The sequence below is a fragment of the Alligator sinensis genome, unplaced genomic scaffold (genome assembly GCF_000455745.1).
Source record: "Alligator sinensis unplaced genomic scaffold, ASM45574v1 scaffold1004_1, whole genome shotgun sequence".
Taxonomy (NCBI): domain Eukaryota; kingdom Metazoa; phylum Chordata; order Crocodylia; family Alligatoridae; genus Alligator; species Alligator sinensis.
In genome coordinates, this window is record NW_005842148.1 from 248,797 (window position 1) to 261,679 (window position 12,883).

The 12,883-nt window shown below is 42.9% G+C and overlaps 3 protein-coding genes across 14 annotated transcripts in view; 2 read left to right on the forward strand and 1 right to left on the reverse strand.

Annotated features, from left to right (window-relative positions):
* IGF1R (insulin like growth factor 1 receptor) overlaps positions 1–12,883 on the forward strand; it is a 264,141-nt gene that overhangs the window by 238,622 nt on the left and 12,636 nt on the right. The window lies entirely within an intron of this gene.
* LOC102384288 (pyroglutamyl-peptidase 1-like protein) overlaps positions 1–12,883 on the reverse strand; it is a 54,208-nt gene that overhangs the window by 20,306 nt on the left and 21,019 nt on the right. For 6 of the 12 annotated variants that reach the window (XM_025206255.1, XM_025206261.1, XM_025206262.1 and 3 more), the window contains exon 2: positions 2,025–2,077. Coding sequence is in view for 4 of the 12 variants with exons in the window: in XM_025206256.1 (XP_025062041.1) it covers positions 2,025–2,077; positions 5,937–5,970 (87 nt within the window). In the remaining 8 variants the exon portion in view is untranslated. Of the gene's footprint in view, positions 1–2,024; positions 2,078–3,663; positions 3,763–4,403; positions 4,525–5,936; positions 6,280–12,883 lie in introns of those variants that run through there. The other 6 variants (XM_014520744.2, XM_025206258.1, XM_025206256.1 and 3 more) reach the window with 6 other exon arrangements.
* Positions 6,660–12,883, forward strand: part of FAM169B (family with sequence similarity 169 member B) — a 66,172-nt gene continuing 59,948 nt past the window's right edge. The window contains exon 1 of the mRNA XM_025206252.1: positions 6,660–6,862. Coding sequence (XP_025062037.1) covers positions 6,847–6,862 — 16 coding nt within the window. The 5' untranslated portion in view covers positions 6,660–6,846. The remainder of the gene's footprint in view (positions 6,863–12,883) is intronic.

The following is a 12,883-nucleotide window of genomic DNA, read 5'->3' on the forward strand; positions in this document are numbered from 1 at the left end:
CCCACGGGAGAGCTGGAAGCCCCACATGGAGGCATAGAGCCCTCCCAGTCCAATGGTGTGGAGTTCCCAGTCCATGCACCATTGGGCCGGGCTGGGCTGGCTCTGTTCCTCCATGTGGGACTTCCAGCACTCCAGTGGGGAAGCCGCCCATGGAGGCAAGCAGCAGCCCACCTGGCCCAATGGCACGCGGCTCCTGCCTGCAGTGCTGCAACCCCATGTGCTGGCCTGGAGCCAGCTAGGCCTAGCCCAAAGATGTGCGCCAACAGGCCAGGCCAACTCCATGCCAGCATGTGCAACCCCTGGGACTCAGCATGTGCAATCCCTGGGCATGCCACTGGGGGCTCTGCCTGCTGCAGCCCTGAGGGCCTGCTGCCATGCACCACAAACGCCACACCCACCCACAAACCCTACACCCAGCCACAACCCCCAGATACTCCCATACCCCCCCCAAATCCCACCTCCCTACACACTTTCACAACCCTCTCCACAAATCCCACACCTGCCCACTCTTTCACAAACTCCCCCACACCCACCCCCAACCATGCAAAGTGCATGCATATATTTCTAAAGAAGGTTCAAATAGATTTAATAGATTTTTAGGGTCAGAAGGGATCTCACAAGCCCGCCCCCCCTGCCCTGGGCAGGAAAGAGCACTATGGTCAGTTGACCCCAGCCAGGTGCTTTGTCTAGTCTCCTCTTAAAGACCTCCAAGGTAGGGGAAAGCACCTACATTGAAAGTAGAACAATGAAGTTCAGATACAAATGTGTATTTAGAACTGCTAGTGCTTTTTTCCCTGTTACTATCTAACAAGAGTAGGAATGAGCAACTTCTACAGGCTATTAGCAAGTTGTTGCAATAAAGATGTTATTTCTGGTTTCTGTAATAAATTTTCATAGTTTTAGGGTCGGAAGGGACCTAATAGATCTTCTAGCCCGCCCCCCCGCCAGGGCGGGAGAACAACAAAAGAACCCTAAACAAAAAACAGGACTCAAATGAGTCCAGCCAGGTGGGTACCCAGCCTCTTCTTAAAGATCCCCAGGGTAGGGGCCAGCACCACCTCCCTTGGAAGTTGGTTCCAGCTCCTAGCCGCCCTAACTGTGAAGTAGTTTTTTCGGATGTCCAATCTGTACCTCCTCTCCATCAACTTGTGCCCATTACTCCTTGTTATGCCAGCGGGGGCTAGGGGAAACAGCGTCTCCCCCAAACCCTTCTGGTTCCCCCTAGTGAGTTTATAGACGGTCCCCAGGTCCCCCCTCAGCCTTCTCTTGTGGAGGCTGAATAGGTTCAGGTCCCGCCGTCTCTCACTGTAGGGTCTGCCCTGTTGTCCCCAGATCATGTGGGTGGCCCTCCTCTGGACCCTCTCCATGTTGTCCACATCCCTCCTGAAATGGGGCGCACAGAACTGGACACAGTACTCCAGCTGTGGCCTGACCAGTGTCGCATAGAGGGGGAGGATCACCTCCCTGGCTCTACTCGAGATGCACCTGTGGATGCACGACAAGGTCCGGTTAGCCCTGCCAACCATGACCTCGCATTGTCGGCCCATGTTCATCTTGGAGTCAATAATGACACCAAGATCCCTTTCCGCCTCCGTGCTCTCAAGTAGGGAGTTCCCCATGCATTTTGGTGCATGGGTGTGCATGATGATCCTTTTTCAGTTCAGCTCATTTAGCAGATGTCCACAGAAATAATCTACTGTGTGTGTGCTTTTCTTTTACACAGAAAGGGTGGTCTGATGGCACCTTGTCAAAAGCACGTCCACTTTATTTTTCAAAGTAAGGTCCCTGCTTTGAAAAATGACTTCAAAATCCTACAGCAAAATTCACCCTTACAAATATTTCATTAATTTCCATTCTTTGCTCTTTCAACATGTTCTGATTTTTCTTCTCTCCCCCCTGCCCCACTTTGTTTTTGAATTCTATTAAGTGCTAGGAAATGATGAGACCCTTTCTTTCTTGAAAACTATGCACAGCAATGAGTTTTCTGTATTTGGATGTCTATGAAAAACCATATCAGTTCTTACCTTCACTGCTTCCCAGCTAGAGTTTACAAGGTATTGTCGAAAGGGACCAAAACCTGAAACCAAAGAAAAATGCTATTAAATTCTTCTTGTATTTCCATTGATGTAAATTGGATTGTATACATGGCCCAGGTGAACTCATGCACTTGTTCTCTTCAACCTGGATCATCATAGTTGTGGATGTGAGTCAACTGGACGAGAATTTTGTTCTCTCCTGTTCTATAGATATAACCTGCTCCGACTTGGGACCTCATTCTGCAATGTTTACTCACATGAACAGTTCTTTGTTATGTGGCTTGTTTAATTAAAGTCAGTGCATGAGTAAAAGTGAGCATGGGTCTTGTGTGAATAAAGTTTGTGCCACTACTTTGCTACTACTTTGCCACTAAAGTTTGAGCCATTACTTTGCCACTACCTGGTGAACTAATGTCGAGTGATTTGGAATTGTTTGCATAAGAAAGGGATTGAGATGATAATTTGACTCCATGTTCTAGGGCTGCAGAATCTTTGTTAAAGAGCTCACTGGGAAAACAAGTCTATTTAAGGAGACATTAAAAGAAAGAAGCAGGTTTTGTTTTACCTGAAATTTTCCATGATTTTTACAAACATTTAAAATGAAACTTTTTTTTAAAGGTTTTTAAACATGGTTTGGTGATGAGGGTGACTTCCCTCTGCCTCCTAACACGTATGCCTTCTCTTTACTTTCTTTTCCATTTGAAATAGGCATGGGAAAAGTTGGGAGGGTGTTGGGTTTTTTGCTTTTTTGCCCTATGGAAATAATGTGCTTTAAGAAAATTAAATAAATAATTTGCACAAATTTTATTTTAATGGAAAAAGGAAAAAATATGACTTTCAATTTAATTTAAAGGTATTATGTGTGTGTGTGGGGGGGGGGGGGCTGGTGGAAAATATCCCACTTGTTTATTCATCACATTCACTGTGTCCTCATCCCAAATCACATTAGATAATGTGCTTGTGGGCTGATTGACAAGATCTTTGATTCTAATCAATGGAACAAGCAAAGCAAATGGGTCTTGTCAAGCTACTTTAAGTCTGATTTTTTATTTTCTAGTGTCCATCTTTCTTTAAAGAAATAACCCCTGGGAACAAAAGGAGTCCTCAGAGTATAATTTAAGAGATGTCGAGGCTTAATGAATTTTGCCTTTTTGCTCCATGAATACAGGTATGGGAAAACATGAAGTGCAAGCTCCAGTATAAATGCTGAAGGGATACTGTGAAATAATTTACGCTAGGTCATTCCCATGGTGCATGATCTCCTCTCTTAAAAGTAGATCTGCAGACAATCATCAACCTCTTTACTGAGGCATATAAGAAAATCGGACTGAGGCTTAACATTCAGAAGACTAAGGTCTTCCTCTAACAAGGAGGAGTCTCCAGTTCTGGCAATTCAGATTCACAGAGCGGTCCCTGCCTCATAGAGAGGTCCCTGCCTGAAGAAGGTTGAGCACTTCCTGTACCTCAGAAGCCATCTCTCGCAGAAGGCTGAAATAGATGAAGAAATCCAACATCACCTCAAATGTGCAAGTACTGCCTTTGGACACCTAAGGAAATGGGTGTTTGAAGATCATGACATCAGTTTTGAAACCAAGCACATGGTTTATCAAGCAGTTGTCATGCCTACCTTATTGTGCAGAGCTGCGACATGGACAACATACAGGATACACTTCAAGGTGCTGGAGAAGTACCATTAATGCAGCCTGTGGAAGATCCTTCATACCCACTGGGAAGACAGATGCACCAATGTTAATGTTCTCTCGCAAGCAAACTCCAAGAGCATTAAGGCAGTGACCATCTGACATCAGTTTTGCTGGGTCAGCCATGTCATCCAGATGTCTGACTTGCAAAGCAAGTTTTATTGTACTGGCTTAGTCAAGGAACACAATCAAAAGGAGGACAGAGAAAACACTTCAAGGATGTCCACAAGACCAACTTGAAAAAATGCAACAGTGACATCAACTTGTGGGTGACTGTTACCCAAGACCTCCCTAAACGGGCGAAGAGCCTGCTGCAAGGATTTCAGTCCTTTGAAACTTCACAATGACACCAGGAGATAGAAAGGTGGGAGTGGCGGAGGCAGCATGTCACCAACAAAGCAAAGGATCTAGACCCACGCACCCTGCATGGAAACACGCTCCAGCTGTAATAGAACCTGTTGATCCCAGAGTGGCCTTGTCAGCCATCTTTGGGCCCATAAATTAGGCAACCATGGAAGACTATCATCCTTGACTGTGAAGGAATGCTACTGATTATGAATATATTCATTCATTTAGCAATAGATTTTTCTGTAAATATTCAATATATTTAAACCATGCTAAGCACTGCATCCTAATAATAATTCATGGCAAGAGTTTAGCAGCTTACCTAATGTGCAGGGCTGGGGGGGGCACAATAAAGCATTCCTCTGCTCCACGTAGACAATATAGCACCTTCCATGCTTGTTCCACTCCATTTACAGAGAAGAAATATGGTGATACCTAATCTACTACAAAGTCAGACAGAGAGAAAGTATTTATAGGAAAATGAAAGTTCTGAATTGGCTCGTAATGCAACATGTAAACTACAGACATGGTCGTAAGGAACCACTGCCTAGGACAAAATTGTTTTATGAAAAGAAATTAATTCACTTTAAGATGGCCTCACTGGATTGAAATATTTAAGCCAACCTGGAGGCCAAATTGGCTGAATATTATTAGGTACTTTAAAATAGAGCTGGGAGCAATGCCAGTGTGTTTACATTCTGAGCAGGTGACAATGTTACTCAGGCATGCTAGGCTTATTCTTTGCAACACCTTGAAGGTACACCTGTGCGTCTAATAGACACATTGTTCTGCAGCTGTTTGAACAAGGGGATGTCTAGGGGACAGCTAATGAGATATAAGGAGTTGTTCCCATCATGGGTGAACATAGAAAGTACCCGTCAAAGAGAGAAACAGATGGACAGTTTTTTTCTGAAGGTAAGAAGCTTCTCTTACTCTCTTACTTTCCCATTCACTCCAATTGCAGTGAGGTCTGGAGAAAGCTAAAGCAGCCTGGCCCATTTTGGAGCTCCTTTAAAACAAACAAGTTGTATTGAATTGAAAACAGCAACATAACAGATTTCTTTGATGTAGCTTCAACCTCATCCTTACGTCCTTGGATGACCTGCAGTGGAAAATTATCCAGCAACTCGCATGTCAAGATATATCTAGTGATTGCCTTTTAGATGAGCCTGTGGCAACAAGAGCAACGAGTAGTGACATTCCTTAAGAGTTGTAACTTTTTAAAGCTCAGAAAGCCTTCTAGCTGGTGGGCTTGCACTTGTGATTCAGCATTACCTATATCCAATGATAGAACCTTAGAATTTGGTCCCCGGCCTACATGTTCAGGCATGCTTCCTTGGCATATTTAATTTTAATGGTCTTGTTTAATTTTGACGAGGCTCTAGAGGTACAGCCACCTCTATGATTTTCCCCTTTGCCATGAAACGGAGACCCTGAAATTCGCCATGTATTGCTCTAATTCTGGACTCTTATGTGACATCCTGATGCAACCTGGATTTCATGCTTTAGAACTGCTCCTTTTGGGTAAGCTTTATCTGACAGTCCTTGGCACTGCCTAGAGCAACAAGGATTGGATTGGGGTGGGGGTACACATCAAGCAAGATTAAAAAGAGAGCAAGAAAACAATAAACTAAACTGAATGGCTGTAAAGGGAGCAAGCTAGAGTCTGTTTTCTCTGACATACATATAATTTTCTTAGGAAGGCACAACAGCAAGTTATTTTCCATTTGGAATTGTTAGTATGACCAGTTGCTACTTTTTTCCCTCCAGGGAACTGTTTATGACAAAGATCAGGCATGTGTGCATTCCACGTCTGGCTAAAAGAGGAAGCGAATTTAGAAAAAAAAAATCTTACCAGTCACAACCACAGTGTTGGAATTTGAATCCATGAAACTTAGCTCCAGAATGTGAAATCTGGTCGTCTTTCAGTTCCAAACAACAGTATCATAATTCATGCATCTGTGGTAATCTGCTTCATTTGGGACACTCCCTTCCTCCCCCTCCCTCCAGTCTCTTCTGAAAAATCCAGGTTTCTATTGGACAGTGAAAAAGACTTCATCAGATAGAAACAAGTGTGGATTCACATGACAGAGATGACTTGGGGTTCATGTAATGCTTTCAAAGTGTAAAGAGAGATGTGTGATCAGTACTGCCTGAAGTTTCTGGTTTCATTTTTCTTTTTTTTTTCTTTTACAAGATGCACAATAATATTTAGTGATTAGAAAACACAGGAGAGTTTGAAAGAGACATTTTACAAAAATGTTTGTCAATGTTTGGGATCAGAAAAATACTTATGTACGAAGTGAACAGAAAACTAATTGGCCTAACTTGTGTCTGTATAGTTGTTTCAAGCTATTTATAGCACAGTTGTAATCCATTGGGTATTTCTCCGCTTAATTAAGCAAACTAACTACAAGTACATAACCCTCTATTTCTACCACACTTGCTTTCTTTTTTTCTCACTGCCCTACATTCATTGTAAAAATGTTTGTGCAGTTATAGATGTCAGATACTCCTCAACACAGCATCAAAGCAATTATCTGTCTATCTAACCTACCTTGGGTTCTATAAGGCAGGCAAGGTTCTTTGGGTACATGTGATATCTTTTATTAGACCAACCAGGCAGTTGGAAAATACTTCTTAGTAAGCTTTCAGGCGCAATGACCCTTCTTAAGGCATTGGGAGTTTCTGCTGTTCTGAGACTCCAAGGAATGAAAGAAGCTAAAAGCGTGACAGGATGTCAGTGAGACTGTGAATAGGTGGAAATGTGGAAAACAAAAGGTACAGCAGGGAAGGGAGGGGAAAAATGAGGGGGGGAAAAGAACCAAAGGTGAGTAAGGGAGACTCCACAATAGTAGATTTTCAAGGTAGAAAAGAGGCCGTCTGTGAAAAAGTAAGTAGCTGGAGATTAGGAAGGCTAAAAAGGAGTGGGGGGGTGGGAGGGGTGGAAGTGTAAAAGGTCAGGTCTGGCAGGTATGTGGTGAATCGGATGTCAGGCAGGTTGTAATGTCTCATAAATCCAATGTCTATATTGAGTGCATGGTTTTTTGTATCCAGTAGCTTGATGAAGTGAAGTTCATAGGCTTGTCTGTGAAAGGTGTTTTGTAAGTTCCCTTTGAGGATTAGAACTGAGAGACTGGAGGGAGAGAGAGAGGGAGAGGTTTTCTTGTGAGAAATGTGCCCCCACAGGTAACTGGGTATTCTTGTCTTTGATAGATTTTTTGGTCTGTGTTCATTCTGGTGCGCAGTTGTTGTTTGGTTTCTCCAACATATTTTCCATCAGGGCATTTGGTGCACTGGATGAGATATATACCACTTCTGGAGATGCAGCTGTAAGATCCAGGAATGGTGGTGGATCTGTTGTGGGGTGTAGTTATTGTGGGGGCAGTGGAAATGTGTTGGCAGATTTTACATTTCTTGTCCTGGCATGGTCTGGATCCATTGGCCGTGGTTTGGGTCATAGGGAGTTTGCTTCTAGTGATAATGTTAGTGAGGTTTGTTGCTTGTTTAAAAGCTAGGATGGGTGATTCTGGGAAGATCTCTTTAAGAACTGGGTCATCTTCTAGTATGGGTTACAATAATTTGAGGATTTTCTGTATAGGGCCCAGGGAAGGATGATCTGTCATAACTAATGGTGTGTGATTTGTGGAGATTTTCTTTTTGTACCACAGCAAATCTTTGTGTGGTATCCGGGTAGCTCTTTCAAAAGTGTGGTCTCTCTCTCCAGAGGCGTCTCCTTGTTGGGTGAAGGCCCTTCTGAGATTTGTGAGGTGGCAATCCAGGGTGTTCTCCTCTGTGCAAATTCGGTGGTATTGGAGGGCTTGGATGTATACTACAGTTTTCTTGGTGTGTTTAGGGCAATTGCTGGTTCTGTGCAGATATGTATGTTGGTTCATAGGTTTATTGTATATGGTGGTTTGTATTTTATCATTTTGAATATTGATCATGGTGTCCAAAAGTGTTAGGTTTTATAAGATGTTCATCCCCATTGTGTCTGATTTACCTTATACAGCTTAAATTAAACACAAGGTAAGCAAGTATTATATATGTGCTAAAGCAAAACATTCACTTAGGGTTAGTCTTCTATGTAGCATATTCTACAAGGTGACCTAGAAACTGTGACAGGGTCAGAAGAATGCCATAGGTTGGGTTAAATCTCATGAAAACTGGTTGAGTTTAACAGCCTCCCTTCATTCAAGTTAAGTATAAGAAACAAAGTAAAACACAGGCCAATCTTGTCAAGCAAAACAAAAGCAGATGCAAATCCCCTCAGGAATTAGAACGACGTGAGCAGAAGACCTTGTTGGGTCTTGTTTCAGGTTTGTGTGTGAGAGACAGCACAAGTATGTACACTTACAACCTTAGGAGAACTGGTAGCTGACCCTAAGCAAAATCCTAGAGAAATGTATGTTGCTATGAATGCTAGGTTGAAAAAGGCCTGCAACAATAAACAACGATGCCATCTCTTATCATTTTGAATCCTGTGTTCAGAAAAATGGAACGTGTATGTTTTTAAAGTAAATAAACAGGATTGCATCTCGAATACCTAGCTCCACCATCTTTCAGCTATCTATATGGTTTATTGGGTTTTTTGCTAATCCGTTTATACATGTAACCAGTTTGAAAAACTTTTCCCTGTAAAACCCTGATTAAAAGCATGGTGTACAAAAGACCAATCAGCTGTGTCAGTATAATGTTTATCATTTTTTTGTGTTTAATTTATCTAAATTTGATAAAAACTTATTAATAAGACTTCTCTCTACAGTGTGGCATAATCTAAGAAACAAAGCATAAGTACTGGCAAGCAGGAAGAGATGAGGTGCAATTCTGGCTGTTTTGATTTATACTAAATCACATGACTGCTCAGCATTTGGGATAACATGTACTTTGTTAGGTGTAGATGTTAAAATTAATTAATGTTTTTAAAGTGCTCTGAAGCTGTGAAATGCTTCATGTTAGAAGTTTTAGTGTAATGAAACTGCAAATAGCATCACATTTGCATAGGGCCAAATGAAACAGACCTGATATTCTCATGTAGAAAGCAGTGTAGATATGAACCTTATAGACTAATTGAATCAGAGATGCATAACCTTTTGTGAGACAGCATAGTACATCTTGCCTTCTGCCTGACCTCAGACTAACAGCTAAGCTACCTCTCTGATATTCTCATGTTATGCATGCTATTTTTCATAGCTTTCACATTATTGGTAATGGAACTTCTCAATAAACAAGGGAGAGAGGAGCTCTCTATATGTATTTTCACAGGTCAGCGATCTTTCCCCGAAATGATTCATGGACATTAGCTATAAACACAGTGATTCCTAAGCTCAGAACTCTGTTTGCCAGTTGAAGTAGCGGCAGTGTCTTTTCCCTAATATGATTAGAGACTTTTGGTTTGTAAATGAATAAATAGACACTTATTTTGCATATTTATGTCTGCAAAAAAGTGAATTGCTTCAATAAACTGATAGTCCTATAATAGCTTATTGAAATGCACTTTTACAGATTCCAGTCTGTTCATTTCATTTAGCATTATGTGCAATTATGTAAGCTTCTATGAGAACTGAATGTATTGTATTAGTAAATGTACTTAGATATTGTAGCAGACAATAAACAGAGGATTTTGTGATTTCATAAATGAGTAGGAAAGCGTTTTCCAGTTAGGCTTTTTTGGGCAGATAATTATTTTTTTTTGTGCAATGGGAACATTTTCCTCTGTGGATCTTCAGCTGAAATTTGAGGACACTTCATAAGGTTTCATGCAAGTATCACTGTAGTCCTAACAAAAACAGTGGCATATATGCAACAATACTTACCCAGGCCATGGGATACAGGATGTCAATGGAAATTCAGGTTATATTGCAGAATTAACTACACACAGGACGTTTGAAAACCAATCACAAGTGTAGCTGACTTGGCTTTCACTGACTTTCTCCTCACATATACCATATTTTCTTGCATAGAGCATGTCCTGTGTATAATGAAGACCTTGTGTTTGAAAGGGAGCATGAAGGAGAAATATTTTCCTTGAAGTAACTGCTTGCAGCTACATGTGAAGTTAGTGCTCCTGAACAAACTCCGACGCACTGGAGTTTATTGTTCCCAAGTACGGTGTTTATGTGTGCACCCAGGACCACAGCATGTTGCGCTGGGGCAGTGCAGGGGGCCCTCATGCTATAGCACCTTCATGCCCCAGCCAGCCCCGGTCACTGTCTACACGTGTATTATAGCACACTAAAAAACTCTGCTGTAGGACAGTACTCGTGCCTGGCAGTATTATTCTACAGTGGTGTTAATTAACTGTGGCCTTACCATGCTGCACATGTAGACAGTCACAGATTCACAGATATTTAGGGCTGGAAGGGACCTCGTAAGAACATTGGTTCCAGCCCCCCTGCTCTGGGCAGGAAAAACTGCTGGGGTCAAATAACCCCAGCAAGGTGCGCGTCCAGTCTCCTTTTGAAGATCTCTGGGGTAGGTGTCTGCACCACCCACACTGGGAGTCTATTCCAGAGTCTGGTCACACGAACTGTGAAGAAGTTTTTCCTTATATCCGGTCTGAAACCTTCTTCTAGGAGTTTATGACCATTGCTCCTGGTTTTTCCCTGCAGTGCTTTGGTGAATAGTTGTTTGCCTAGCTCCCCTTATATATTTGTAAGCTGCCACCAAATCATCCCTGGAGTCCTCTCTTTTCTAGGCTGAACAGTTCCGTATCTGTCAGCCTTTGCTCGTATGGCTTGCTCTTCACACAAGTAGCTCTTCTCTGGAGTCTCTCAAGCTTCTCCATATCCTTCTGGAAGTGCAGCGCCCAGAACTAGATGCAGTACTCCAGCTGCAGCCTCACCAATGCTGAGTAGAGCAGGCGAATAACTTCCTTATTTTTGCTTTAGATGCATCAGTTGATGCATGCCAGCATATCATTTGCTCTGCTAACTGTAGCATCACATCGGTGGCTTAAATTCATTTTATGGTCAATTATGACCCCCAGGTCCCTTTTGGACATGGTGCTAGCTAGCATAGCACCACTAAGCCTGTAAGTCTGTTGTGGCTTTTTCCTCCCCAGATGGAGCACTTTACACTTCTCGGTGCTGAACAGCATCTGGTTCTGGTCCTCCCATTTAACTAATCTGTCTAGGTTCGCCGGGAATGGCAGCCTACCCTGATGTGTGGCCTCACTTCCCCAGAGCTTAGTGTCATTGGTGAACTTTGACATGGTGCTTTTCACCCCCACGCCTAGATCATTGATGTGGATGTTGAAAAGCACTAGTCCAAGTCCCGAACCTTGGGGGACCCCACTGGCTACTTTCTGCCAGGATGACACAGGTCGGTCTATTAGTACTCGCTGGGTACCCATCTGACCATGGAATTGCTGAGCCCATAGTCCCTTAGTTTTACCTTGAGAGAATCATGGGACACACCAGGTCAAAGGCCTTCCTAAAGTCCAAGTAAATGACGTTGACCTCATCTCCCTTATTCAGGTGGTGAGTGACCTGGTTGTAGAAGGAGATGAGATTAGTCAGACATGATCTACCCGTGACAAAAACCATGTTGGCTGTCATTGAGAATTTGCCTTCTACTAGCTTATCACATGTGGACTCCCTGAGAATTTTTTCAAGGATTTTTCCTGGGATATTGAGGTCAGGCTGATCGGCCTGTAATTCCCTGTGTCCTCTCTCTCCTCTGCTTCTTGAAGATGGGCACAACTTCCAGTCTTCTAGGACCTCTCCTGAGTGCCACAGATTCTAAAAGAGGTTTTCCAGTGGTCCTGCGATGACTTTGGCTAGTTCATTCAGCACTCTCAGACGGAGTTCATCTGGTCCTGCTGACATAGATATCCAGCCTCTCTCGCTGTTCTTTCACCAGGTCTACATTGACTGTTGGAAGGTGATCATCCCTACTGTGACTATTCTGCGTCATATTTGCATTTGGCAGGCTATCACTCTTATACTGGGGGAATACAGATGCGAAGTACTCATTCAGGAGTTAAGTTTTCTCCTTGGTGTCTGTGATCAGATGTCCAGGTGCATTGAGCAGTGGTCCCACACTTCCACTGATTTTCCTCCTGTTACCTACGTACCTATAGAAGGACTTCTTATTGTCCTTGATTTTGGTTGCTAACCTGAATTCGGTCACGGCTTTTGCTTTTCTAATCAGCTTCCTACAAGTGTGGGCCAATCTTATGTAGTTCTCCTTAGGACCTATTCCTAGCTTCCATCATTGGTAAGCCTCCTGTTTCTTTTACAGAAGATCTGCAACTTCCCTAGTGAACGAAGATGGCCTCCTAGCCCTTGTTGCCACCCTTTTTGCATACAGGTATGGACAACTTCTGTGCACTCAGGATTGTATCCTGGAGTAACGACCACTCTTCATGCACACACTTTCCCTGCAGCCCATGATCCTGTAGGGCATTACTCACTAATGCCCTTAGCTTATGGAAGTCAGCTTTTTTAAAGTCAAGAAGTTTCCCAGACCTATGACGAACAGTGAAAGTGATAGTGTCATGGTCACTGTTGCCTAGGTTACCCTCTATCTTCAGATCACTCACCAGGTCATCCCCTTTGGCCAAAACTAAATCTGGGAGGGCATTTCTTCTGATCAGCCTGTATACCTCCTGAGACAGACGGGTAGAGTTCATCTACAATCCTCTGACTCACCAGCTCAGCCGCTGGCTTCTTTACTTTTCATTCCATCCAGGAAGAGCACACACCAACTGCTGAATCTTCCTTAGCCTGACGAAGGGTTTTTGAACCCGAAAGCTTGCTTAATAATTATTTTCCAACTATTTGGATTGGTCTAATAAAA